Genomic DNA, 26,824 nt, shown 5'->3' on the forward strand with positions numbered 1-26,824 from the left:
TTTTTAGATTTAAATTATCTCAAGTCCTCAACACCGCATGCATCCCCAGTTTTGGCGAAAATTTATGCAGCCATTGAGGATTATAATAATAATAATAATAATAATTCTGGAGCATTTAAGTTTTACTTCTTGATAAACTAATCATTACACCGTGTATATATATGTATATATGATAGCTATAATATTTCTTTGATTTGTTGATAGTTTATAAAATAATAAATATGTGAGTTTATGTGAACTCAAATTTGACAAGAGAAACAAATTTAAATGTTAGTTCTAAGTTTTGTTATTTAATTTTTTTTTATTTCTAGTTTTTTAAATGCGTAAAACATTTAAATTTCAATTGATATAACATTTATATATTATATGGTTAAATAATAATTTTACAAGAGTTATGCATGATAATCAAGATTCAAATATTAAGAACTCTATTACTATTGTTTTTAAAATTATTTTTTTAAAATCAAATAATTATTCATGTTTTTATATTAGCCCAAGGGTTGCCAAGTTCGCGATAGTAGGGATAGGCAAAATAACCACTGCCCTGAAAAAATCAGACCAAACCTTAATTTTTTTTTTTTAAGAGAAAGAAGATTGATTTATATGAGAAAAAGCCATAAAAAAAACCAATAAAAAACAAAATGATCTGTAGTTGGAAATTGAAAAACCAAATCAAACCGAAACAAAATATTGTTCGTTCAAGGTTCAAATTAAAACATTTCAACTCGAAACAAAATATACACGATGGAATTTTTTTTTTTTAAGAAACAGAAATTGAAACATCATATTCAGTATTCACACGCATCACACATTAGGTCTTGTCAGGGAATTAGAAACCCTATTATTATTGTTTTCAAAATTATTTTTTAAAAAAGTTAATAATTATTCATGTTTTTATCCTAACCCACATATTGCCCAAGTTCACAATAGGAGTAAGAAAAATATTGTTGCTGTAAAAAAACACAAACCAAACCTTAATAGTGTGTTTACTCGAGAGTTTAGGGAATAAAAATAAATAAATAAAAATAAAACACATGTTTATTTAATAAAGTGTAATTTGGGAATGTGAATAAAATTTGTGGGCCTCACACAATTGGGGAGGTTGGGAATGAGGATTCACATTTCCTGAACTGACTTTTGTATTTTTATAATTTTTTTATATTTTATGAATTACTCTCGTTCAAATCACAATTAATTTTATTATTTTAAATGTTATTATTATTATTATCATTATTGAAATTTATTATTATTATCATCATTATTATTAATTTTTTTTAATTAATATCATTTTTATAATAATATTTATACATATATCTAGTTAATGAAAATTACATTATTTAATATTACGAGTATTTTGGTAAATTGATTCTCATTATCATTACTTATTCACATTTATTTTACCGAGTAAATACATTAATGACATTCTAGCATATTCTCATTTTTATTTCTTTTTGTTAAATAAACATTAAAATCTCATTCTCATTCCTCATTCTTATTTCAGTCCATTCATATTCCCAACATATTCTCATTCTACTCCATCCTCATAATCACACTATAAATTTTATTTTATTTTATTTAAAAAAAAGGATCGGTTTATACGAGAAAAAGTTAAAGATTTGAAAAAGAAATACAAAAGAATTTATAGTTTGAAACCGAAACAAGAATCGAACGGCACCCACTTTTTTTTTTTTTGGGAACAACAATCGAAACACAATATTCAGTTATTCACACGCATCACGCATCTGTTCTTGTCCGAAAGTGACCATATTATAATACTAAACCCGCACCACTCATCCTTAAGGACTAATATACCCTTGTCCCCTCGGTTTGTTCATCTGCCATTAAACCAAAACCAAAAGTTCATTTGATTTTATATTTATTTTACCTTCATAACAGTCCCAGCATTTTCTCGCTCCCCAAACAAGACTCGGGAAGAAAAAAGAAAAAGCCAGAAATTAATGGAACCAAATTCGAACAGAGCGGAAGCGGAACGCTTGCTGGGAGTCGCGGAGAAGCTCCTAAATCAACGGGATTTAAACGGGTCAAAAGAATTCGCAATCCTCGCCCAAGAAACCGAACCCCTTTTAGAAGGCTCAGATCAGATCTTGGCCGTCGTCGACGTGCTTCTTGCCGCAGAAAAGCGTGTAAACAACCACCACGACTGGTACTCCATCTTGCAAATCGACCGTCGAACCGACGATCAGGATCTAATCAAGAAACAATACCGCAAACTCGCCCTGCTCTTGCACCCAGACAAGAACAAATACCCTTTCGCAGATCAAGCGTTCACTCTCGTCGTCGACGCGTGGGGGGTGTTATCAGACACCCGTAAGAAAACGCCTTACGATCACGAGCTCAGTCTTTTCACGAAGATCGATTTAACGACTCATTCTGATTCAATGCACCAGAGTAATAAGTTGCCTGTGAGAAGGAGCCAGAGGCCGAGTAGTAATACGAAGAGGCCGAGTAATGCTAGAGGAGTTGATGGCGAGGATCAACGGGCGAGATTGTCCAGTTTCTGGACGGCGTGTCCGTACTGTTATATCTTGTATGAGTACCCGAGGGTTTATGAGAACTGTTGTTTGAGGTGTGAGAATTGTAAGAGAGGGTTCCACGCGGCGTTGGTTCCGAATTTGCCCCCGTTGGTTTCCGGGAAGGATGCGTATTACTGTTGCTGGGGGTTCTTTCCTCTGGGGTTTGTGGCTGGGAATTCCGAAAATGGAGGGCTGCCCACTTCTGGGTTTCCTAATTGGATGCCTCCGCTCTTTACTGGAGGAGGTGGCGGCGGCGGCGATGCTGGTGCTGGTGCTGGTGGTGCTGACGTGGAGGGGCGGGCGAAGGTGGATGGAAATGTTGAGAGAGTGGCCACGGGAGCTAAGAAGAGGGGAAGACCGAGGAAAAATCCGCTGTAGCTGTGACTTTGGGGGCTTGTTAAACATGTTAGAGCAATTACAATGCTTTTTTGGCATGTCTATTCACAAAACCTACTGGATGACAGAACAGAGCTAGGACGGCGATGCTCAGGCTGAAGCTGCTCCTTTCTTGAAATTTCTAGGTATTGTTGTTGTAGTTGTTACTTTTTGTAACTAACTGCTGGCTAGGTGCAGTCATTGTGATATGAGTAATGTTAATTTTTGTTAAGTTCTTAACTTGATTGGATTGAGCCTTGTACATAATGTTGAGTTGAATTTACTGTTCTTGGTTGCTGGTTTTATGTATAAATCATATGTTTTATCTTCACCAGTCTCAAGGTTATAGACCAATTGAATCATGGTAATCTTAAATTCTTGTTAGATTTGTTTGAACATTGGATGGTTATGATGATTTAATTGCAATGTTGCAGAACTTTGTGCATACTGATAGACAGTTGAGTAGCGTGGTATGTTATAAGATTAAAACTGGAAGAGAATAGCTGTGGGTTTGTTATTTGCTGTCGGATTATAGCATTATATGCAATACCCAACAGTGGGGAGGATTCAATGGGTTTTATAAGCATTAGGTTCAAGCTATTTTTATGAATCAGTTATTCTCGCTACGCACCAAATTTTGCTGAAATCTAGGGTCAGTATGGATGGTGAAGTTATAGTAGTTTTGATTTAATGCGAATCATTAACAGCAGGTCTGTTGTTGCATTATTAAAGGCAACAGAACTGAAATCAGTGAAAGATCATTGTTGTTAAAACCTTTTCTATATGAATGATTTTTGTATGTATTTTTTAGTGTGTCATGCTCAAAACTACTTAGCAAGGAGAAATTGATTCTTGATTACTTCTAGTTCAATGGGAAAAATTCGTGTTAAGAGTTATTGATTCTTAATTGATTTTCATTCTACAACTGATATCTGATTTATTCATTTGGTTTACCTTGCATGTTGGTCATATATCGTGCAATAATAACCTCTTTCCAACATTGCAGATGCTCACTAACAATATATTGGTAATGAACCAGCTGCGGAGAACAGAAAAGAGTGGGCTAAATTTGGTTTGTGAATTAAATTTTTTGTGCCTTTGTAATAATTTTCAGTTGAATATTTGGATTGTAATCCTAGAATGAATTGAGGGGAGTTGAATTTGCAGTTGATAGACATCAAGTTGGTGACGAGGAGCCTTTTTTTTTTTTTTAATTGCTCTCTTTCTATTTTCATATTGGCATAAGCGGCATCTTGTGTTGGGCAACTAGTATTATCTCTTAGTGATAAAAATGAATTCTGTTTTTATATTGCGTTTCTAGAAAGCTTGTTTTGTACTTGCTTACCAATTAGACATCCATACATCATTTTCATTCTCCTTGGTGCATAGACAGTTTTTTGGATGAGCAGTCGTTTTCACGGATGCTCACACTTAATACTCAGTTAGATATTTCAAATAATGGGGGAGCCTGTGGCGCAAAGTCTAACTTTAATTGAAGTTAAACCATCCGACCAACTTGAAACTCTTATGTTCCTAGACCATCAACTTGAATAGAATACTAAAGAAAAGGAATAAAGACCAACAAGCTCGTAAGCTTATATGTGTATAATCATCTTTTTTTCAATCAGTATGGCTCAACTCCAATTGTTTCTCAACCATATACACCATTCCCTTCAGGGTTCAAGCACAAACGCAACTTAAACTTAATTCCATCTTCTCTCAATCCGTCTGCTGATGCATAAGTTGTACTTCTCATAGAGTCATACCCAATACAATTCTTACACTGTCCTAACAAGTTTTGGCAGAGTTAAGTTCATTGAAGATGCCAATACATTAAACTGCTACATAGAAGCAATTTTCAGCAGACATGTTAACTCTGCTGTGGTTAAAAACTACTTCTTGGACCCTCCATGGTAAATTGTGCATAAGGAAAACGAAAATGAATGGGCATGCAGTAACCATTCCCCCACCCAAAAGATTCCTACAACAGGAATCATTCCAGTCTGGTGGCTTAGTGGTGGCTGAACAATATTTCCTCCAACCAAGACTGAAGGAAAGGCACCACTTTCATTCTAGCGATATAGCACTTGGGACTTGAAAGAGGATATAGCACTTGGGACTTGAAAGAGGATATAGCACTTGGGACTTGAAAGAGGAGAATAAAATGGAGAAACAAACAATAATTTGAAACATCATGAGAAAATTTTCTAACCATCCTGATTACTAACTACATTGGGCCAACAAATATGATAATCTAGAATCAGATTCTGACAACAAGAACGCAGTTTCAACAGATATAATTGGAACTCATGGAATAGGTATATCAATTCACTAAATTAAATGTATATTGCAAGAAACTAGTTTTAAAAATTCCAGCCAAATAGTAGATAGGGCAACATGAAGACAATGCTATTATGACATGACAGAGGAATTTGATAACCTAAGGCACTCACTTTGGCACTTCCTAAGACATATATCATTCCAATTGGGGACTTGGTGTTGATTGACACAAACAGTTCTTGCACATGCATCAGCACAAGCATCAATCTGAGAAACACCACAAACAGTGACACAAGTGTCAATGGTCGGCTCTTTAGATAATGAACCAACCTTCTTTAGCATCCTCTTTGAAGTGCACACCCTCTCGCATACAAAGATATCATCAGAGCTCTTCTCACGCCCTCTTGCACTCTTCAGCCTCTGTTCTTCCGCTCTCCTTTTCTTCATCCTCAGAGCTTGTCCCATGATTACAGCTGGTATAGCTGCGCCTAATAGTGACCACCATGGATCCACCATGACTGTTAAAAACAAAAACTTGAACGTAAAATAAACCTATACTCTTTCACCTATTGAAGTACAAGCTCAGTTGAGGAATGCCCAGAAGCAAAATCTAAAACACTTGAAGCATGCAACGGGCTTCTTAATATGAATTCCAATTCAACAAAAAATCACTTCGGATGATAAGCCGCCTTTTGTTTGATGAACGTCTAAACAAAAATCTAAGGTGGAACTACACGCGCGCGCACACACACACAGAATTTATACAATGTAATAGGTAATTGAACAGGAATGGATTAAATTAAAAAGAAAAAATCATTTTTTTCTCTAACCCACATGCTTATCTTCCTTCTAATTCAAAACCCTTGAATCATCGGTCAACGCCAAGTCATTTATACCCAAATTGGGCAAAAAAGTTAATTCAAAACATTTTTCACGCTTTACGACAATCTGATATATTCTTGAGCAAATTAATGACTGCCCATTTGTTATTAAGTACCAGGGTGTGTTTTGGACGACGGCTTAAAGAAAAGATTAGCGGAAGTGAGTACAACGGAGGATTTACCTTCAGTGGGAGACGGGGCTTAATGATCTCGGCGATGGCGATGGCGATGGCGGAACGGAGCTTATCGACCGGAGAGGACACGGAAAGAACAGCTAAAGGAGTTTTGCAAATTGGGGTTTTGAGTTTCAAGGGTTTTGGATTTGTTTCTAACTCTAACCTCTTTAAAGTTTGGGGTTTTTTTTTTTTAAGGGTAAAAATTTATTTAGTTTTTATATTTTAATATTAGTATCTGATTAGTATTTATATTTTTTAAAATGGCTCGAAATATTCTTATTATTAAAGTATTGATACTCTTATCGTTATTTTTTATTTTTTTAACTTATTTTTATAATATTATCCTTTTATAATAATTTTTTTGTTTGAACATTAATAAAAAAAATAATTAAATTACTAATTTCACCTTAGAAAATAAAAAAAATTATATTAATTTTTTTACGAGCACCATTTGCACACTCGGTAGTTTGCATACAATTTTTGACAATTTAATTTTTGATAATTAAAAATTAATATAATTTTTTTATTTTTAGGGTTAAATTAATAATTTAATTATTTTCTTTTTATTAATGTCCAAACAAAAAATTATTATAAAAGGGTAATATTGTAAAAGTAAATCAAAAGAAATAAAAAATAACAATTTAATTTTTGACAGTTAAAAATTAATTTTTTTTATTTCTTAGGATTAAATTGGTAATTTAATTATTTTCTTTTTATTAATGTCAAAACAAAGAAATTATTATAAAAGGTTAATATTGTAAAAGTAAGACAAAAGAAATAAAAAGTAACGGTAAGGGTATCAATACTTTAACGACATAGATGTTTCGAGACATTTTTTAAAATATAAGGACTAAATGGATATTAATCTTAAAATACATGGACTAAATAAGCTTTTATCCTTTTTGCAAAAATAAAGTTGACTACTTCTGGCCCATTGGCGTGCTCATGCCCTCAGCGTGCCCTCAACAACCTTGAGGGCATGGGTTCAAGTCCCAACGCAGGGTCATTGTTGGGACTTGCCTCCGTGTAAAATGAGAGTTAATTGGCTCCCCACATTGGGGTAGGATCAATTTACCTCTAATAATGGTGAGGGTAAATCTTCTTCCAGTCTAATGAGGATTTATATTCAGACTCTACTGTAATAGAATTACTCAGATAAAATTCCGACGAATTTATGATTATAAATATCATGATTGTAATATATAAGTGTATCCAAGAAAAAAAAAAGTTGACTACTTCTGACTTGGGGAACTGCCTCCACTTATTAATATTTTTTAATTATATTTAAATTTACCTCTTATTTTTTATAAAAAAAAAAATTTCACTCGCATTTTTTATTTTTCACCGCTTGAAAAGTCTAGGATTCAATTCTCACCAGGACGAGAGATCTTCATCTTAAATGAGACAAATTCTCAGGACTTCGACTGTTATAAGATGTAAGTAATGATATATAGAATCGACACGATCTAAACTCTGAACAATAGAATGTCATTGATTTTCCAAAATTTCGTCCCCACATTTGCTTCTCATTGCAATTATTATATTGTCATATCTCGGATACCCAAGGCTTTGAAGCGTGATATTACCAACAAGTTTGAACCTAATAATACAATTCATTTTTACATCCACTTTCTTAATAAATTCTTTATTAAAAATTTAAGAACAAGACATACTTTTCAAACATATGCGTGAAAATAATGTAGATTGATTTAACAGATCTTTGATTGGAAACTACCAATAATATTATAATTTAGAGTTCAGTTATGTTGTAATTGTAGTACCTTACCACAGTTATAATATAATTTTACCTATAATTTAAATAAAAAATGTACTTTTAGATAATTTACTTCATAAGTATATTTTTAAAATAAACTTTTAGAAAAAAAAGGTAAATTTTTTTAAAAAAATTTTATTTGTTCAAATATCCTCATATTTGATTTAAAATATTTTACTGCAATGTAAAACTGTCTATACATATTTTGTCTTTTCTCTTTTTAAATGGAAAGGAGGTACACCTTCCCTTTTCTAAAATAACCTTTTCTAAACAAAAAAAAAAAAAAAAAGACGTGTCGTGTAAAAGTAGATTTTGTTAAATTTTTGAGGGCCCTCCCAGGTAACGTCCAGCACTCTCTAGGGTGAGTTATGTGAGTATCTAACTGGGAGTTTATTTTTGTTCATAATTGAGTAGGAATATATAATACTTTCCCGAATATGTTAAGAGTACGTATGCAGATACATACATATATACTTTTATTTTAAATATATTTATTGCACTTTAAAAATTTATTGAACTAGAAATCAAGATACAATACATTTATAGTGCATCCATAAAACATAAAAACTTAAAAATTTACCCCATAATTATTTAAGAGATAATTACTTTTATAATAGTAATTTTTTTTCCCGAAAACTTAAATAGTTGAACACTTGAACTCATGCTCTCAACATTAATAGAGCATTTATTTGTTGAATTGAGGAATTAAAATTAAAATGAGAATGATCGATGGTGTTTATTTAATAAAATAAAGAGAATGAAAATAAAATATGCGGGGTCTATATATTTTTTGAATTGTGGAATGGAACTCGATTTCCACAAAGGGGTAGGGAATCATGTTTTTATTCTTTGGACTCCCCATTTTATTCCCACCTAAATTTTATAATTCCACTTTTGTCTTCAAATAAAATATTATTATATTATATTATATTATTGTTATTGTTATTGTTTTATTATTATTCTTTTTTTAATTGTTGTTGTTAATAATAATAACGACAATAAAATAAATAATCTGTTCTGATTCTTATTCTCTGTACTTATTCTAATCCCTTCGATTATTATTTAATAAATTCACCGTATAAAGGCACGATTTCTTTTGCCATTGAACTGGGCTGACCTACGTTAGTTTGTAGACGTATTAAAAAAGAAAAGAAAAGAAAAGGAGTGAAGGATGGTATGTTAAAATTTTTAAAATAAATTTTTTAATAAGTAAAAAAATAAAACATTCCCGAGTGGCCGGCCTGCCGAGAAAAATAATCGGGCTTTGTTTATAAGTGAAAATGCAAAAAGGTACGGGCTCCTGCAAATCACAGACATAAAGCTGTTGGATTAGGTGGGTTGCCCGTTTTGCTTGTTTCAAGAACAAGAACCTCCCATGAGTCACAATAACTAGGACTGTTTTTTGCTTTGACTCTTCGCATGAATTTGGGGCCATAACCAGCCAATCCCTTCTCTGCTTAGACAATAGACGCAACGCATTTTGCCAGAAGCTGCAGAACTGTAAGCAGACACAAAACAGCATTCCTTTTTTTTTTTTTTTAATTTTCTTTTCATTTTTTTTTTTTTGGGTTATCAAATTGTTAAGGCTTTTGAAATGTGTGTATACTGTTTGGTTTGCTGAGAAATGTTGGGAAGACGATTAAAGTTTTGATTTTGACACTTTTATATGCATAAGCATAGACTGAGCTTAAAGAGACTACCTCGCGTTGATTGATCGCAGAATTGGCATGATCAAAGATAATAATAATAAAAAAAAGAAATTCTTATCAGCTGTGTGACTTTATTTGGGTCACTAAAAGTTTCATGGTATTGAACTTGTAGATTTGATGATATGAGATTCGCTCTCGTTAACTTTTGTCTGTGGAACATGAAATGGGGATTGAAATTGACAGTTTTAATGCAAAGTAATTTTTTCCCCCCGGCGCATTACTAGTACTTTATCCGGTAATAGAAGAGCAAATGTAGTAGATTTACTAGATGGGTAGTAAGTGTGAAAAGTCAGTTACCTTTGAAAGAAATGTCAATTTTGGTTTTACGTGATGGAAATGTCTTTGTTTGGTTAGGCTTCCTATCTTATTTTTCAGAAAAATTATTTATTGGTAGGTAGTGTTGCACGAAGTATTTTTTGATGTGCTTACTTCAAAAGCTCTGATCATTTACATTTAGGTCACAAAAACGAGCAATGAGAAGTAATCGAGTCTCTGGTGGCAGAAATTGTGATAGTGATCGGGATGGAGAGAAATTTGTGGTCAAGCAGTTAGAAGGACAGTTCTTCCCTGGGGATGTTACTTGGGCTAAGCTCCGTGGTAACAAATGGTGGCCTGCAGTGGTATGCAAATCATGTTTCGGTTGTTTTTATGTAGCATTTTCTGTATGAAATTTTTTATGGTTATGTTTTGTGCCACATAAGTTTGATGCCTAATTTGGCTGAAAATGTTTGACTGCTCAGTTATTTTTTAGGTCGTTGACGAGAACACTGTTAGTGAATGCAATAAACCTAGTAAGAGAGCATCTGGAGGCTTTCTTGTCAGGCTTTATGGAAGCTATGAATAGTTTGTACTATCCCCCCTTAATAATTATTTTTTGTTAACTTCATTCACTAACTTGCAGTGATTAATATATATTTTTTTTGCTTGCAGTTTATATGTAGATCCTATTAAATTTCATTTAGAGTTCCAGAAAGTAAGTTTTGATACAAAGAACCATCGATTTGATGCGGCCTTTCCGCTTTGTAGCTAGATCTTCTTGTTTCTATGCTTTTAAATATTATCAAATGATACTTTGGTTTGAATGCTCAGGTACTTGAACAAAGCAATGGTTCTCATAGGGAAATATTTGAAAAAGCCTTGGAGCAGGTAACCTTAATTTTTGTTTGAAGTCTGTATTCTAGCAATCCTGAGAAGGTTGTTATTCTAGCTAGTTGCTCCCCCCAAGGTATCAAATAATATGCTTTTAATGTGCATTTCCTTTTCTCTTTCGGATATGGATACAGGATTTGTCTCATATGAAATCTGGTTGCTCAAAAGGTATAGGATCAAAATCTACAGGTCAGCCTGTTTTTTTCTTGTGATAATGATTTCTTGTTATTTCTTCTACTTTGTATTGCTTAGGACTACATATGGGATATATGAATAAGTTAGAGGTCAAACACAATTAATATTTACTAAAACAGCACACCCGCTTTGGATTGGAACAATAGTGATAGTCTAAATACAGAACTGCTGGTAACTTAATTGTTCGCATAGAGGAAAACTTTTGGTTCTTCTAGTTCTTTGAACACTTGGAATGGAGAGGAGGTATTCATTTTCCTAGGAAATGTGTGGCATTGTTCTTTGTGTCATGGTAAAAGAGAGATAAGAAGACTTTATGTTGTTTAAGTACATTCTTGGTTAAAAATTTCATTACATTCATTGGGGTGGCATTGTACATGTCACAGGAGATAAATATATGCATTCAATATGATAAGTCTACATAGGCACAAGGAGAAGATTGATCTGTAATGTTTTCATTAGAAATTGCCATATACAGCACTCCATGCTCTTGATGCAACATGAGCTTCTATGTTATATTCACTGAACTCAATAAGTTGAAACTATTACAGAAGGTAAATACAAATCAGATAGCGCAAGTGTTCAAGAACAGCTGAAACGGAAATATTCTAAGCAAGGAAGTGGACACAAGAAGCTCAAGCCAAATAACACAAGTGATGAGAAACGAAGAATGAGTGAGATCTCTATGGAAGAGCAAGATGAGAAACCCATGCTGAATAGCCCTAACTCTGTGAGTTTTATTGCAATTCTTTTTCCAATTTCTTCAAGAAGCTTGCCACTTTACCTTCCTTCCATGCAGAAGCTGAGTTATTATATTGATTATTGCTTCCAGGAAGCAAGTTTATTAGGGACATCTCATGAACTGAGTGCACGGAGATTGAGAGTGATGCAAAGTCTTGGTTTGGTTGCACCTTCTGGATCTCCATTCAGTTAAAATGGACAAATTTTTGTGAGCTCATGATATTTGTTTGAATTAAGTTGTTCTTGTATCAAATATCATGGTACTTGCTCGTCAACTTTTGCACAGTGTAAGACTGTTGTTGCTATTAAATACTGTATACCGTGTCAGCCTTTTGTCGGCAATTTTTTCATACATACTCTTGCTAGTCGATTTCAGGCTTGTATGGGTGGTGCAAAGGATTTTGGCCAGATATGCAATCTAGCAATTGTGTAGAGCACATTCTTATCTTGTCACTGTATCGGATTTCTCTTCAACTTGATATTGACAATCTTTCAGGTCACAGAATAGACCTTGTTTATGGGGTACAATTCTCTTGCTTATGGTTTTCTTTCCACCCAAACTCCCCCAACCCCTCCCCCCCAACACCCCCCTTTCTTTTTTCCCCTTGAAATTTTTAGGCGAGGAAATTGTTTTGCCCGAATAGAAATAAAAATAATTAGAAAAAAAAAAGAGAAAATTACCTTGGCATTGCAGTGAAAAGTCAAGATAGAAAAGAGCCGAAATTCAGATTTAGACTTTGGCAACTATCCTTGTATACGCTGTATATTGAGCATATTGATTGTGCGTACTTTGTGCGCTTATTGTAGTAAACCAATGCCTTAACGAATTCCTTTCTTGGAAGATTAAAGCTGTTAGCCCCCTATAAATTCCTAAGAGTACCCATAATTTTTTTTTGTTTTGGACAGAAAAGTCATGTTTTCATCGATTCAAAGCAAAAATAAACACAAAACTTCGGGTGGCGCATTATCCATCTATACAATAGGTTCTTTGCATCCTAAAGCCCTCTTGGCTAAGGAATGGGCATTAGCATTATGGATTTGAGGAGTGTATTGTATCTGAAAAGTTTGAAAATCTTTCTTTCCTCCGATCTTGATTTTCAAAAACTACCCAGTAAATTTCTGTCCTGTTACCCTTCCTGTTGTTTGCCAGATTTGCAACAACTTGGCAATTTTTTTTCAAAAATGACACGTGATAATAGCAACATCCACATTGGCCCGAAACTATCCACAAGGAGGGGGTCTCCATTAATTGTTCTTGGCAGATTTCTTAATATGTGCTTGACCTTTCAATTTAACTCTCTTGAAGGATTCTAGTACTGCTTCTGCTTTGGCAAAGGACAGAAGAGGATTTGACTTCTTTCCTTCAATAAGAAAACGGTTTCTTGCATTCGAGGCCACCTACCAAATGCATTTTTGCAATTCTCATTTCCGTCCTGCTCAGATTCTGTAAAGCATCTAAAGTAAAATTCATCCAGTCTTGTCCTGGGAACACTGACTTTTCTTGATCAGCAAAATAAGCAAGCCTCTAGAACTCTATCAATACCTATACTTAAAATTCCTTTCCCGCTCAGTCTTTTGTCCGAAAAATGGCTATTCTAAAACTCTATCAATACTTATAACTGATTTGAAAGGCTAATCCTCATTGAACAAAAAGTATCAACATTGTAGAAAAAAAAAAAAATCATTTATTGAAACTGATGAATCTTGAAAGTCATGATTTAATCATCTTAACAAATAAAGTTACGTTTCAACTATTCTTCTCTTTTTCTTCTCATGATCGTGGGATCATGAGTCAAAATTTCATCATTTACAAATGAATTATATTTCTTTTTGTTTTCTTATTTTTTATATTTTACGATAAAAAGAGTCAAAAAAGTAAATTGTTATAAAGAACTACACACTAATTCTAAATTCATTAATTATCGCTTTTCCATTCGGCAATTTCTTTATCCATTTGCGTCAAATTATTATTATTTTTTTAAAAATTGCATCAAATTATTATTATTTTTTAAAAAATTGCATCAAATTACGTTTAAAAGAGAGAGAGTTTGTATTTATGGGGCGTCAAAAGGATAAATTTAACGTCATTGTCTATTTGTGCAATTTAAAAAATCTTTAAATTTATAAATGTTAAAATGGGGTTTCTTAAGGAAATGCAATTGGTTAATAAGGCCTAATTATTGACTAAAACTAAAGAAATCAAAGAGTGACCAAATGCCAAGAGATGAAGAAGATTGTGACCAATGCTCAGATTACAACTCATATTATATGAAATTATTACTGATATATTATAATCAGACAATTCCTAAGATTATAGTCTAAATTTTTACCTTATTTAATATTCGAGAAATGTTTACTCAACTCTCATTTTGAGAGAGAGAAGAGATGAAGAAAATTGAATTAAATAAGATGAGGTTCAAATCAGAAAAAGTTAACTGATATTGAGTCAATTAAGCGTCAGCCAATTATAGTCGATGAACTGTTATAGATAGAGAACGTATTTTAGCACATAATTAGAAAAATCTAAGAATAGTTGTCATTGTTATAAGTCACCGTTGTAAAAAGAAAATAGTTCTGTATTTCGAAACCTCTCCATCTTTCTCCTTGTGTGGCTAATCCCAGCATCAAAACATGGATTTTGTTGGCTAATATATAATAATAAGAAAAAAAATTTGTGATTGTTCTAATAATTCAAATGGAACAGAGAAACACATAAATAAATAAAATAGCCAGAATAATTATCGTATGACATCTACCTTATTTTAGATGCAAAGGCACATAACAGACCAATAAGATATTTTCTTAGTTTATTTTCTCAGTTGGCATCTACGTACTGTTCTCATATATTCATTATAATGTTGAGTAAATTTTTTCTTTAAGAGACATCATATACACTTCGATCGAGTCGCAGTGTTCTTGTTTTTTTGCTTTATATTCGGTTTGTTGTTATCGTATCTTTCATCCATGCAAGTTAATGCTAGTGGTTTGCGAACACAGAATCGAACAGGAGGGATTTTCTGAAGGGTGTGTGCTACTTACTAGAGGACAAGACTGATTAAATGACAAGTCATGAACGAGAGAGGTCGACATGTCGTCAAGGCAATACAAAAAGCAGGACGACAGTAGTGTGTGTTGGACATTAAAGTAAACAATAAATTTTTAATATATATATATATATACACATATTTATTTGACTATAAATAAAATTACCTTAATCTCTTTTCTAAGAGTAATGATACAGCCACAAACTCTTGTACAAACTTATTTTGTACAAACTGACGTGTCATTAATTCATTGGTTGAATGAAAATATAAATTAATAAAAACAAATCATGTAGGCCAAGTGATATTTAATTCAACCAATTTTATCATGCCACATCAGTTTGTACAAAATAAGTTTGTACAAGAATTTGTGGCTGTATCATTACTGATTTTCTAAATACACGATTGACCAAATCTAATAATCACTTTAATTTGCAATACGTTGCTGACCAGACACTTCAGTCTTCACATGACTTAAGAGCAAACGTTATACTGTCTAATAAGTCACAGAACAAATACCAATTAATAAAATAAAGCAAACAGGAGCCTAGGTGGACGGGGACCAATATTCAAAAATGAGTAATGACATTGTTTTTACAAAAATGGCGGTAGGAAACAGCTTCTGAAGATACTATAAATATCAGTGATGACTGAAGACCACAGCATTAGTTACTGTTAAAATGTCAAGCTTTTAGAGGACCCTCCCCAGTGTTGCTTGTCTTAATCATTTTCTCTTTTAGTTTCCTCTTGTTTCTTCAAAAAATTTGGGTTGGGTAATTGGGTCGAAAAAAAAAAAAAAAAAAACAAAGTGAACACCAGAAAATCCATCAGGTTAATTTTCTGGCAAAATGCCCATGTCTCCTCTCTTCACGTGATGTGGCATCACCGTTTTGTCCCTTGGACTTAGTTGCAATTTTCACATCGTGTTGTTATATAAAACACTCTGGATGGCTGGCTGCATCTCTCTTTCAAAAATTATGTAACTTGTAAATTTTCTTTTGAGTGATTCCAGACGTCCGATAGTTTGAATATTCCTCCTCATCTGAATGGAAAGAGAGTTTGTTGAATGAACACACACTAACTTACAAAATCTCACGAACAGTTTGATTCGACTTTTAACAGTTAGGTTTGCGTAGTTGCAATAGCAAGGCATGTTTCTCGGTTCAGATGGATCACAAATGACATATATTATACCATACAAGTTGGGGTCCACGCCGGGAAAGGAGACGCCATTGGTGCCTAGAATCATGCTAATTGCATCAACGAAATGTCATCATCATTCTTCACGAACTTGGAATTTTTTTAATTGCTAATGTTGTCTCTGACCATTAGATGTTGATCGCACCTTTCTGCTTCGATCTGATCTGATCTGATCTGACGGACTCACCGTGGGGGTCCACCCTACACTTTCACATGCAATTTCAACCGCCTTGTCCTAACCTCTAAATTTTTCTTCTCGTGGTGATCTTTTCTTTTTTGTCCCTTTTGTTTCAACTAATTAATCAAACAAAATTATGACTATTTTAATTAATTGATAATTTGGCGTAATGACATAGGATGAATATTTTGCACAACAAACTCAAATGCGCACACTTAAACAATTTTTGCATGAAATTGTTAAGAAAATCTATTGAACTTCTTAACTAGTTAAGTAATATTGTTTGCGAAAAAAATTATGGAGAAGAAAGAACAAATATAAACCAAATAATAAGTATACTATTAATAAGAGTGTTTACAAGGGAGATTTAATTAATAGCTTACATGTATGCTTGAGTTGCACTTACTTGTTGCTTGCTATGTCTCTCAAATAACAAATGCTAAGCCCTAAGAGGCTTGCCAATTCCTGAATATTCTAAGTTTAGAAAGTTTTCAATCGATTATTGAGGATTCTTATACCTAGCATGGCCTTATTGAGATCAAGGGAATACTATGTATAAGGTAGCTATAAGCTACACTAACCTCATAAATTTTAAAGAATTCCTAGCTATGTACAAGTCATGAGGATGTTGTTAAAATATACTGAAAACTTTTAGAATCAAACCAAACTAGCACACTTGAAGAATCAGTTTACCCCCTTTACTGAAATATCTGAGCGGCTCGCGACTGTAGGCTTGATTAGCTTTTGCAGTTTGAACACAATGATAACAAGGGCCAGAAGGCAGAAAGGAAGTGTGGAAGTGAAGCAATGTATTTTTCTTTCTTTTTTCCCAAAGATATAAAGAAGTTGTCGGCCTATGGAACGATAATAATAATAATAGTTAGTGTGCTGTCAACTTTTAATTCTGATTTCAAATTAAGAAACCAGTTAATTTGACTTGGCGCCGCCGTGTGCTTGTAACTAGTGATGTGCAGCTGCTGTACTTTGAAAATGATGGCCCCACGTTTCGCTACTGATCTATACATCCACCACTACCAATTTGTGGTGGAATTAGCTTTCATGATCGTGACTCACCCCACTACAGCAATTATAGATTTTAATCCCTAATTAGCCATGCACAAGCCATTTGTTTAATTAACTTTTGACTACATACACCAGCAGGTAACGAGTTTTGACCATTATTCTGCTTTATTTTATGCAGAGCAATTCACTATCTAAATTTCATTTGGTTTATTTACCTCTTTACCTTCATAATCCGCCCTCGTATAACGAAAATTAACCTTTTTTAACTGTCAGCTCTGCGGTAAAAGCCACCCCTGTCTGTCTCCTATTTAGTTTTACATTTGTAACTACAGTTCTACTTCAAGTACTTCAACTTTAACTTCTCTCTCAGGATTCTCGTCGCCCTCCTCTTACTACCCCTTTAAAGCTAAGATGTTTCCGTTTCAAAGTCACCATGGTTCATACCAGAACTACTGGTCTCATCAAAACGGCTTTGTTCAAGAACCCAACTGGCCGGGAACGTTGATCAACGGTGAAGGTTCAATCATGAGTAGTACTTCATCGGCCTCAAAGGTGGAGAAGAAATCAACTTCTGATGCATGCAAGAGTCACAAGGAAGCTGAGAGGAGGCGCAGGCAGCGTATCAACTCTCATCTATCCACTCTCCGCACGCTCCTCCCCAACACCATCAAAGTAAACGTTCTTCATCAATATTCAATCCTCTTTATCGTCTTTTTTTGTTGAATCTTGAGGCTATTTTCGGGATATTATTTTTCTAAATGTTAAGTTTTTGTTTGTGAACAACAGACGGACAAGGCTTCGTTGCTAGCAGAGGTGGTGCATCACGTGAAGGAGCTGAGAAGCCAAGCTACGGACGTGGCGGAACGTGATTGGAACTCATGTTGGAGCAGCAGCAGTGGATCGGAGGAGGAGTCATGGCCATTTCCGGGAGAAACAGATGAGTTGACTTTGACTCCTTATTCCGATAATGGAATTGAAGAGAGGCGGCAGGAGCAGCAGCTTATAAAAGCGACTTTGTGTTGCGAGGATAGGCCAGGACTAAACCGGGAGTTGACCCGGGCCATTTCATTGGTCCGAGCTAGGGCGGTCCGGGCTGAGATGACGACGGTTGGTGGGAGAACTAAGACGGTGGTGGTGATAGAATGGGTTGGGGGAGGTGGCGGAAATGAGGAAATGGCGGTTTTGCAAAGGGCTTTGAAAGATGTTGTGGAAAATCGAGCCTCTGGTTATGGCCTGGGCCGAATCGGATCGGGAATTAAACGGGCCCGGGTTGGTGGTTTGGTTGACGAATGTGATCATCGTGATTAGGCTTTTGTGATGTGTTCGTGCGATTTTGTAAAAATTAAGAGGCAAATGAACTTGTTCATATTTTCTTGTTCGCCAAAAAAGAAAGAAAAATTGTTGGTCCAATGTGTTACAAGAAAAGAGATGGAAAGCTGTTTAATTACACAATGTTGGTCGTTGAATATTTTTAGTAAACTAGGGGGTTACAGAATACTTCAAACGTTTTTATATTAAAGTATATGGAGTATGGAGTATGGACGGTGCACTTTCTGCGAGCGTAATGTAATTACTAATGAGAATGGAAAGGAACGGCTGCTGCTTTGTCTCAAAAAGAGAAAAAAGAAAAAAAATTAATAATAAAAATAAAATAAAAAGGCGTTGGTAGTTTTTACCTTTCACTTTCAGGCCCTCCCTCGATCGTTTGCCAACAGTACTGCTCGTTATTTTCACATTTTAAATAAAAAAGAAAAATCTAAAGAAATATTCGAGCATGCACATACCACAAAAGATTGGATAAACATTGGCCACTGGTAATTGGATAAGCATAAGCTTGCGTGTTGTGTTGCCTTCCCATCTCAATTATTATTATTATTATTATTATTATTTCTTGTCTGTATGATCACCGATTAACGTTTAACGACTTTCCAGTTAGCAAAGGCGGGAAGATAAAAATGGTCTACTCAATCCGTAAGTGCTAATAACTAAGCTTTATTAGAGTTGAAATAAAATGATCCTAAATGAAATTTCTCGATATTTTGTTGATGATAATTCATCAGGATCAAAATCTCGTTCTATTATCTCGTCCATGGCAGCTCTAAAAACTTCCGTTGAATCTACATTTGCCAGTTCTCCCATAAACCGCCCGGCTGGTTCAAAGACTGTGAGTTATCTGTTTATAAGATTTGGTTGCAAAATTATTATCACATCTTGATCCTGGTGCTTTCTCTTTTTTTATTTAAAGATGAAATTGGAGAAAATTCGTGATGCCCAGCAAGGATTTACTCCTGTATTGAAGTAAGTCCTTCTGTAGTATTTTCAACAATATAAACAAAGACTTTTAATATGTATATGTGTGTGTGTGTGTGTGTGTGTGTGTGTGTGTATTATCTCATCTGATGCTACAGTTCTGCCACACATCTTGAAAAACAAATTCAATTTGAATATTTTAAATTTTAAAAACTTGTGAATTTTGTGCATTCTCTTTCGTATGTATTGCACTTCCATCAGTTGTATCCATCTGAATGGCAAACCATCAAGCAGCCTAAAAATGGCTCCCAGAACTTTATATCACTGCACAATAACTTTTGCTTTCGGCTCAAAAGATAAGGAAGTATTGCAACACGTTTTACTCTGTGAATAAAGAACGGGCTTCTTCATTTGTAGGAGAAGATCATTTTCGAAATTAGAGACTTCATCTTCAAGCACTGCCGCAGCACTGACTCGAGATCGTACAAGCTATAAAGTGCAAGATGTGGCCAAATCTTGCGGTGGGTTGGACTATTTTGAAGAGATGAAACAGAGGTTTCTCAGCTTTAAGAAGAACAAATATTTGTGAGTAGGCGCCGCAGTTTTTATGTTCTCTGTGATAGCAATGTACTTTTTGTCAGTTTGGTAACGTGATGCTTAATTTGGACAGCGAAGAGTTGGAGCATTTTCAAAATCTTGCCAAAGCTCAATCACCAAAGGTGATCATCATTAGTAAACAAACTCATCCTTCCGTTGCTTTGAGTACACTTTAGCATTTAATTCTGTTTAAATTGACAAGTTGGAGAACAGTTTATGGTGATTGCTTGTGCAGACTCTAGGGTATGTCCCTCTTACATCCTCGGACTCCAACCTGGAGAAACTTTTATGATTCGTAATGTTGCTAATCTTGTTCCCCCGCTTGAGGTATCTGTATAATAACATGTCTAAAGTGTTAACTATAGTGTTTGCAAAGTTGCAATATGAATGTTTAAATGACTTTGCCTAATTTTCCCAAATATGACGCGAGTAATTATTCCTTTACTTGCAGAATGGACCATCAGAAACTAATGCCGCCCTCGAGTTTGCAGTCAATACACTCGAAGTAAGTTAAGACTGCCTATATTGAATCTTCCAATATTTCTGACAAGACAGAAGTTTGATTTATTACACGACTCCTTTTCCGGGATCTGCAAAATTGTTAATGCCTTGTATAGGTTCAAAATATATTAGTTATTGGACATAGTGACTGTGGAGGAATTCAAGCCCTTATGAGAATGCAAGACGACGTAGACTCAAGGTTTTGATACATCATTCATCTTTTCAATTTCTTGTGCACCTGCAGCTTCTGATGATTAAATCTTACTGGAAGTTTTGCTTTACTTTCTCATTGCAAATTTGATTTGTTCTTTCAGACAAAGCTTAACTGAAAACTGGGTTGTGAATGCTAAAGTTGCCAAGTTTAGAACAAAAGCTTATACAGCCCACCTTAGCTTTGACCAACAATGCAGGCATTGCGAGAAGGTATGTTTGGAATTCGCCACCAGAAACCAGTGCATTGATACTAACCCAAGATTTAATTGATAAACTCAAGCATAACTTTTGCTAAGATATAGGTAGTTAACTTGTTAACTTGTGACAGGAATCGATCAGCCGTTCAATACTTAACTTGTTAACATACCCATGGATAGAAGAGAGAGTCAGGAAAGAGTTACTATTTATTCATGGAGGATATTATGATCTTTTGAATTGTACATTTGAGAAGTGGACACTGGATTACAAGGGAAGCAAAGTTGATGAAGAAGAAGTGGGCAGACACTCCATCAAAGATCATTCATTTTGGTCCTGAATTTTTTTTTTCCCCCTTCTATCATTTACTGTACTGTAACTATTATAGATGTATATAATGTAAGCAATTTGTCACTTTCTAAAGTTACTTAACAAGTAATAAATTCAAGTCCATAAGCTCGAAGAGAACAATATGCCAGTTGCTGAGCTGAACAAAAAATTTTCTGTCACAAAACTAGAAATCTAGAATTACTTTGCTGCAACTTCGTATTATAAAGAAATGTCCTGTGAATCTACCGGGTGGTGATATCAGTTTGCGGTACACATGTAGCATTAATCGCAGTGACCCAAACTAAAAGGCCATTGTTGAAACATTGGAGGTCTATATAGTCACTAGACAGCAAACCTTAAAATCAACATGTCCTTTATTATTTTTTTCCCTTGAATGTGTGACATTAATTTTTAACAACACATCGGGATACAGCAATGTGTATGGGTATGACTTCAATACTGCCCAAATGTTAGGGGTCAAAGTATAATTAACAAAAATTACACATAACGCGCACAAATTGACAAATAAGACTTGAACTCATCAACAAACGAAACAAGCATCAACTCAACACAGCAAAAGCATCAGATCTTAAGTTCAATTTTGCAGCAGGAAAAATGATATCGCAATTCTTCGTACTCTCTCAACGAGGCGATAACATCGTCTTCCGCGACTGTGGGTTCTGTCTCCTTAATTTTCTGTTGCAATCTCTTTCTTCATTCATTTTAATTTTGACACCTGTAGCTCGTTGATCTGAATTAAATTTCTATTAAGCTAGATTCAGCGCGATTCAATTCATTATAAGAGCTCTAAAACGACTATAATTTTCACCGTATTAGGGGTTTCTTAAGTTGTAGTTACTAATATTTTTTAACTGTAGATCGAGGCGAAGTTCAGAAAGGAAGCGCGGAGATATTTTTCCGTAAAGTGAAGTTCTGGAAAGACGATGGAGAGGAAGAGGCGCCACCTGTATTTGTAGGTATTATTTGTAATAATGAACGTTAGGCAATAATAATATGTTTTATTAGGCGCGATCAAAATTCTCTAGCAATTTGTTTAAATTTTTAATTTCAATTCTCTGATTTCAATCTACATTTTAAATTTGTTTCTAAGTGTCGTTACTTCTGTTTGCAATATAATCCATGAAATTGATAACTGATTTTTAGGTTAGTTTATTGATGTTTCTAATTATTCTTTGTTTTTGATTGATAGAATGTGGATGGTGTGAACTACTTTCATGTCAAAGTTGTTGGATTATTGTTTGTTGCAACTACGAGGGTTAATGTGTCACCATCTCTGGTGTTGGAGCTTCTACAAAGGATAGCTCGTGTCATCAAAGATTACCTTGGGGTTCTCAATGAAGATTCACTTCGAAAGAACTTTGTGCTTGTCTATGAATTGCTTGATGAAGTCATCGTAAGTTTTTGTGTGATTCTTCATATCATTTCGGTGGTTTATTTCTTGAGCAAAGTATTATGATTTGCACCCTTTTAATTTTCCATTCATATGCTTATCAGGCCTGATTTATAGATTAGTCTACAACTGTAGGAGCTCTTGGATGCTTGATAATTTCCCCAACTGCAGCCTGTTGTCTTTTCATGATATTTATCCACTAGTCATGAGCAGTTGTTCTAAAATTTGAGACTGTCAAGTGTTAGTGCTGATTGTACGGGACAAATTTGTTCAGGATTATTCCATTGTGATGTAGCTTATACTAATCAGTAGGAACATGTTGTAGAAAAAAGTATTAAGTGTCTCTTTCTGTTTAAGAAGTATTTAGAATGTCTTTCACAAAACTTGTTAACCCTTGTTACTTTACTCATGTTTGATTATTCTTCAATTGGTATCTTTGAAATATCGACTATTGTCTTTTTCCACCAGGATTTTGGTTATGTGCAAACAACGTCTACTGAAGTGTTGAAGTCCTATGTATTTAATGAGCCAATTGTGGTTGATGCTGTACGCCTGCAACCGCTAAGCCCTGCTGCTATTTTTATGGTATGTTGTCGTCTAATCAATCACATTCTCTAGTATATTGTTAACTTGATAGTCAACTTGCACATATGATTTGATTAACTCTAAGAGTTTGGATTTCATGCAGCAAGGGACCAAACGAATGCCAGGAACAGCTGTAACTAAATCTGTTGTGGCGAATGAGCCTGGAGGTAGGAAGAGAGAAGAAATTTTTGTGGATATTATTGAGAAAATTAGCGTGACATTCAGCTCAAGTGTGAGTAGCCATGTCTCCATTTGACTTCAATTTCTATAGTGATTTTCATGCTATTGTCACTTTATGTGTGGATGAATTTTTATTTTTAAGATACAATGTGCATTTGTGGTGCAATTTAAACAAACCAACCTTGATAATTTACAATTAAGTTTGTCAAGAATAAATCTTATCATCAACAAGTAGCTTTGGAAAAAGACAGAGACTACATTAATTTCATAGTCTTTGTCTCTAAGCTTAATACTAGAAGGATTCTCATTCAGGCGTCTTTCTTATCTGCCAGCTCTCTTTATTGATGACGAATCGGCCCCTAAAGTAATATGTCTTGTTATATCATTTAGGTTATTGTTCATACAAATTCTATGTTTATCATTTTTTTTTCAGTTTTAATATATATTCATTTACATCATTAGTTATTACGTTGTTTCATAGCTTTCAATCATGAATTTCATTTTTAAGCAAAGTAATGATGTTTTAACAGGGATATATTCTGACTTCTGAGATTGATGGCACCATTCAAATGAAGAGCTACCTCACTGGAAACCCGGAAATACGTTTGGCTCTTAATGATGACCTGCTCATTGGGAAAGGCGGAAGATCAATCTATGGTACTGAATCTTATACTGTCTTTGTGACACTTCGCAAGTCTATTGCCTTTATTAAAATAAAAGAACCGACATGAAGATTTTTAAGCTTTTAAGCCATTGTTGTTTTTGCATGTGGTTAAAAGTTTAGTTTATATTGGTTTGACAGCTTTTATCATGGCTTTCCAGTCCGTTATTGAAATTATGCTTTTGAAGTTTGTTCTAAGATGGCTATTGCCTTTCTGTGCCAGCAATTAGTATTTAGATATGCTATTGTGGTTTCTTAAAACGTATAATTCAACGGTTCTTATTAATTTCATTTAAAATCTCTCTCTCACCCTGCCCTCCCCTCCCCCACAAAAGAAAAAAGCCTTTTGCAAATCTCATCAGGTTCTTCTTTCTGTGACAGATTACAGAAGTTCAACTGGGTCAGGAGCTGTGGTACTTGATGATTGTAACTTTCATGAATCTGTACGTCTTGATAGTTTTGATGTGGACAGGACTTTGTCCCTGGTGAGTGAAACCAAGAAGATGTGGCTTTGATAATTGTATATAAATTGAAAAGATAATCTATTTCTATGCTGTTGTGTAAAAATTTGTTTAATTCTACTTTTTGTGTCAGGTTCCACCAGACGGTGAATTTCCTGTTATGAACTACCGAATGACCCAGGAATTTAAGCCTCCTTTTCGTATTAATACATTGGTTGAAGAAGCAGGAGCCCTTAAGGTGACTTTTGTCTTTGTTTATGGAATATTTAGAAAACAAGCAGACATGACGCAAGTAAATTTTATTGTGCTGTAACTGTGGATGCCTTGGCTTATTTCTTGTTATTGCCTTATTATTCTCTAGAATATGATCTTTAGCTAAACCTTGACTATGATGCTCTGTGATTGTATAGGCTGAAGTGATCATTAAAATAAGTGCTGAATTCTCCGCAAGCATTACTGCCAACACAATTGTTGTAGAAATGCCGCTGCCAAAATACACTACCAGGTACTATTTTTTCAGACGCCATGTCTTATTTGATGATGTCACTGGATGATTTTTTCTTTGCATCTCCTAGAACTCTTGATTAGATAATTCATGTTCGGTTAAAGTATTCATTTTGTTTTATGGTTTTAACATGTTGCAGTTATTCGCATTATTCCTGTTTTTGCTACTTTATGCAGCCTATTCATTCTTTTCTGGATTTCTATTGATATTCTGAAAAATTTTGATTAACCCTTTGCTCCAATACATATACTCAGAAATAGATAGATGGACTTATAATGCACTTGTTTACAGAAAACAGAATGTGAATTTGTTTTTAACTTATTGGAATGGTTTAGAGATCATGGTTCATTTTTTGTAGTTGCAGATGGTGAATCCACGCAGGTTATACTGCCTTTTCTGACCCTTTTAGAGGAGTCATGTTCAGAATTAAAAAAAAGGGTTTAGAGAATGGTTTCATAGGCAGATCCTTTAGATTTTTCTTTGTATGTTTATATTTAACAGTATACGTGCTCACTTTTTTGGATTATCATTTCTACAGAGTGAGTTTTGGGTTGGAACCTGGAGCAGTTGGGCAAAGAACAGATTTCAAGGAAGCTAATAGGAGACTTGAATGGGGTCTAAAGAAGGCAATAATTTCTTAGCAATTTTCTTATTAGTTGGTGTCTGTAAATAATTTGTCAATTAATAGTACTAGGTTTTCGCCTATGCATTATTCAAAAGTGAAAACCACTGATAAGCACTATGCATAACAGATTGTTGGGGGATCTGAACATACCCTACGTGCAAAGTTGACATTTTCACAGGAATCACACGGTACTGGCTATAGACTTTTGGCAACCATCATTCTGCAAAGTTTAATTATTTTCCCCTTGTTTCCATGTGATGGCTTCTACATTATCTTTTCTGCCTCATCTTTCTTAATATGATTTCCTTTTCCTTTTCCTGCTATATTCATTGTTTGATGCAGGAAATATCACGAAAGAAGTTGGACCTGTTAACATGACTTTCACGATCCCAATGTACAATGCATCAAAGCTTCAGGTAAGATACTATGTTGAGGTTGCTAGTTGTACAACTGTATTCTTTGCTAATAAAAAGTTTCTAACTTAAATTTGTATCGAAATAAAAGTTTGTATCACCTTAATGTATGTTCACCCCTCTATCAAAACCATCTGAGTTGCAATTTTACTGCAAGAGCAGAAGCATTAAGGTTACAGTAGGTTAAAGTATTATGAAATTCTCAATGTGCCATTGTAAATGATCAGCTTCAATATGATCCTCCATGCAGGTGAAATACTTGCAGATAGCAAAGAAATCCAGTACTTATAATCCATATCGATGGGTAAGATATGTAACTCAGGCCAATTCATATGTTGCCCGGATATGAGGGTAGAATTTCCGTCCCATTCCTACCCAATCTGTTGATGTACCCTGTTTATGTGGTGTCATTTTTTAACTACTTGTTACGGGTCAAGTGAAACGAAACTTCAAAGTTTGTAGTCGTGGCTAAGTGGAACTAATCCTTGTACGATTGTATCAATGTCTGTTATATTTACTAATCTTGCAATCTCTTCATACACTTGTCTTATTGTGGATTTGTGAGTTGTTAAAGTGACGGGTAATGTTTTAGTGTAAGATAAAATATCAATTAGGTAAACAAATGCTGACTTTACAAAAATTTG

The 26,824-nt window shown here is 34.4% G+C and overlaps 6 protein-coding genes across 11 annotated transcripts; 5 read left to right on the top strand and 1 right to left on the bottom strand.

The window, feature by feature from the left end:
- The first annotated feature begins 1,701 nt into the window (after positions 1 to 1,701).
- Positions 1,702 to 4,218, top strand: LOC102621944 (uncharacterized). Its single transcript, XM_006472409.4, has 2 exons — positions 1,702 to 3,055; positions 3,916 to 4,218. Exon 1 carries the CDS (start codon positions 1,959 to 1,961, stop codon positions 2,910 to 2,912), a length of 954 nt encoding a protein of 317 aa, XP_006472472.2. The 5' UTR covers positions 1,702 to 1,958; the 3' UTR covers positions 2,913 to 3,055; positions 3,916 to 4,218.
- Positions 4,219 to 5,236: 1,018 nt separating this feature from the next.
- Positions 5,237 to 6,420, bottom strand: LOC102622236 (hypothetical protein). Its single transcript, XM_052441851.1, has 2 exons — positions 6,253 to 6,420; positions 5,237 to 5,707 (listed from the first exon to the last, which is right to left on the bottom strand). The coding sequence occupies exon 2, from the start codon at positions 5,703 to 5,705 to the stop codon at positions 5,322 to 5,324; it is 384 nt and encodes a 127-aa protein (XP_052297811.1). The 5' UTR covers positions 5,706 to 5,707; positions 6,253 to 6,420; the 3' UTR covers positions 5,237 to 5,321.
- A 2,776-nt stretch (positions 6,421 to 9,196) lies between these two features.
- LOC102623137 (PWWP domain-containing protein 5-like) lies at positions 9,197 to 12,256 on the top strand. Of its 5 annotated transcripts, none has more exons than XM_006472416.4 (8): positions 9,197 to 9,520; positions 10,187 to 10,349; positions 10,470 to 10,576; positions 10,660 to 10,702; positions 10,819 to 10,875; positions 11,013 to 11,046; positions 11,622 to 11,800; positions 11,903 to 12,256. In XM_006472416.4, the coding sequence occupies exons 2-8, from the start codon at positions 10,203 to 10,205 to the stop codon at positions 12,002 to 12,004; spliced, it is 669 nt and encodes a 222-aa protein (XP_006472479.2). In that variant the 5' UTR covers positions 9,197 to 9,520; positions 10,187 to 10,202; the 3' UTR covers positions 12,005 to 12,256. The 5 variants fall into 5 exon arrangements, with proteins under 5 accessions (XP_006472479.2, XP_006472477.2, XP_006472480.2 ...); XM_006472414.4 differs by having other exon boundaries at positions 9,210 to 9,520; positions 11,013 to 11,067; XM_006472417.4 differs by having other exon boundaries at positions 9,212 to 9,520; positions 10,481 to 10,576; positions 11,013 to 11,067.
- Positions 12,257 to 17,474: 5,218 nt separating this feature from the next.
- Positions 17,475 to 18,705, top strand: LOC102624006 (putative transcription factor bHLH107). The gene is made up of 2 exons (XM_006472418.4): positions 17,475 to 17,925; positions 18,040 to 18,705. Exons 1-2 carry the CDS (start codon positions 17,665 to 17,667, stop codon positions 18,559 to 18,561), a joined length of 783 nt encoding a protein of 260 aa, XP_006472481.2. The 5' UTR covers positions 17,475 to 17,664; the 3' UTR covers positions 18,562 to 18,705.
- A 358-nt stretch (positions 18,706 to 19,063) lies between these two features.
- Positions 19,064 to 21,480, top strand: LOC102624289 (beta carbonic anhydrase 5, chloroplastic-like). Of its 2 annotated transcripts, none has more exons than XM_052441721.1 (10): positions 19,064 to 19,224; positions 19,314 to 19,417; positions 19,499 to 19,551; positions 19,921 to 20,088; positions 20,174 to 20,222; positions 20,314 to 20,343; positions 20,552 to 20,605; positions 20,718 to 20,800; positions 20,916 to 21,024; positions 21,143 to 21,480. In XM_052441721.1, the coding sequence occupies exons 1-10, from the start codon at positions 19,209 to 19,211 to the stop codon at positions 21,347 to 21,349; spliced, it is 873 nt and encodes a 290-aa protein (XP_052297681.1). In that variant the 5' UTR covers positions 19,064 to 19,208; the 3' UTR covers positions 21,350 to 21,480. The 2 variants fall into 2 exon arrangements, with proteins under 2 accessions (XP_052297681.1, XP_024952664.2); XM_025096896.2 differs by having other exon boundaries at positions 19,065 to 19,224; positions 20,314 to 20,427.
- Positions 21,481 to 21,846: 366 nt separating this feature from the next.
- Positions 21,847 to 26,717, top strand: LOC102624963 (AP-4 complex subunit mu). The gene is made up of 13 exons (XM_006472422.4): positions 21,847 to 22,012; positions 22,218 to 22,312; positions 22,550 to 22,753; positions 23,219 to 23,335; positions 23,439 to 23,567; positions 24,046 to 24,172; positions 24,558 to 24,661; positions 24,771 to 24,875; positions 25,048 to 25,142; positions 25,681 to 25,768; positions 25,895 to 25,955; positions 26,110 to 26,183; positions 26,431 to 26,717. Exons 1-13 carry the CDS (start codon positions 21,955 to 21,957, stop codon positions 26,527 to 26,529), a joined length of 1,356 nt encoding a protein of 451 aa, XP_006472485.2. The 5' UTR covers positions 21,847 to 21,954; the 3' UTR covers positions 26,530 to 26,717.
- Positions 26,718 to 26,824: the final 107 nt, after the last annotated feature.

Source organism: Citrus sinensis, chromosome 5 (genome assembly GCF_022201045.2).
Source record: "Citrus sinensis cultivar Valencia sweet orange chromosome 5, DVS_A1.0, whole genome shotgun sequence".
In the NCBI taxonomy this organism is placed as follows: domain Eukaryota; kingdom Viridiplantae; phylum Streptophyta; class Magnoliopsida; order Sapindales; family Rutaceae; genus Citrus; species Citrus sinensis.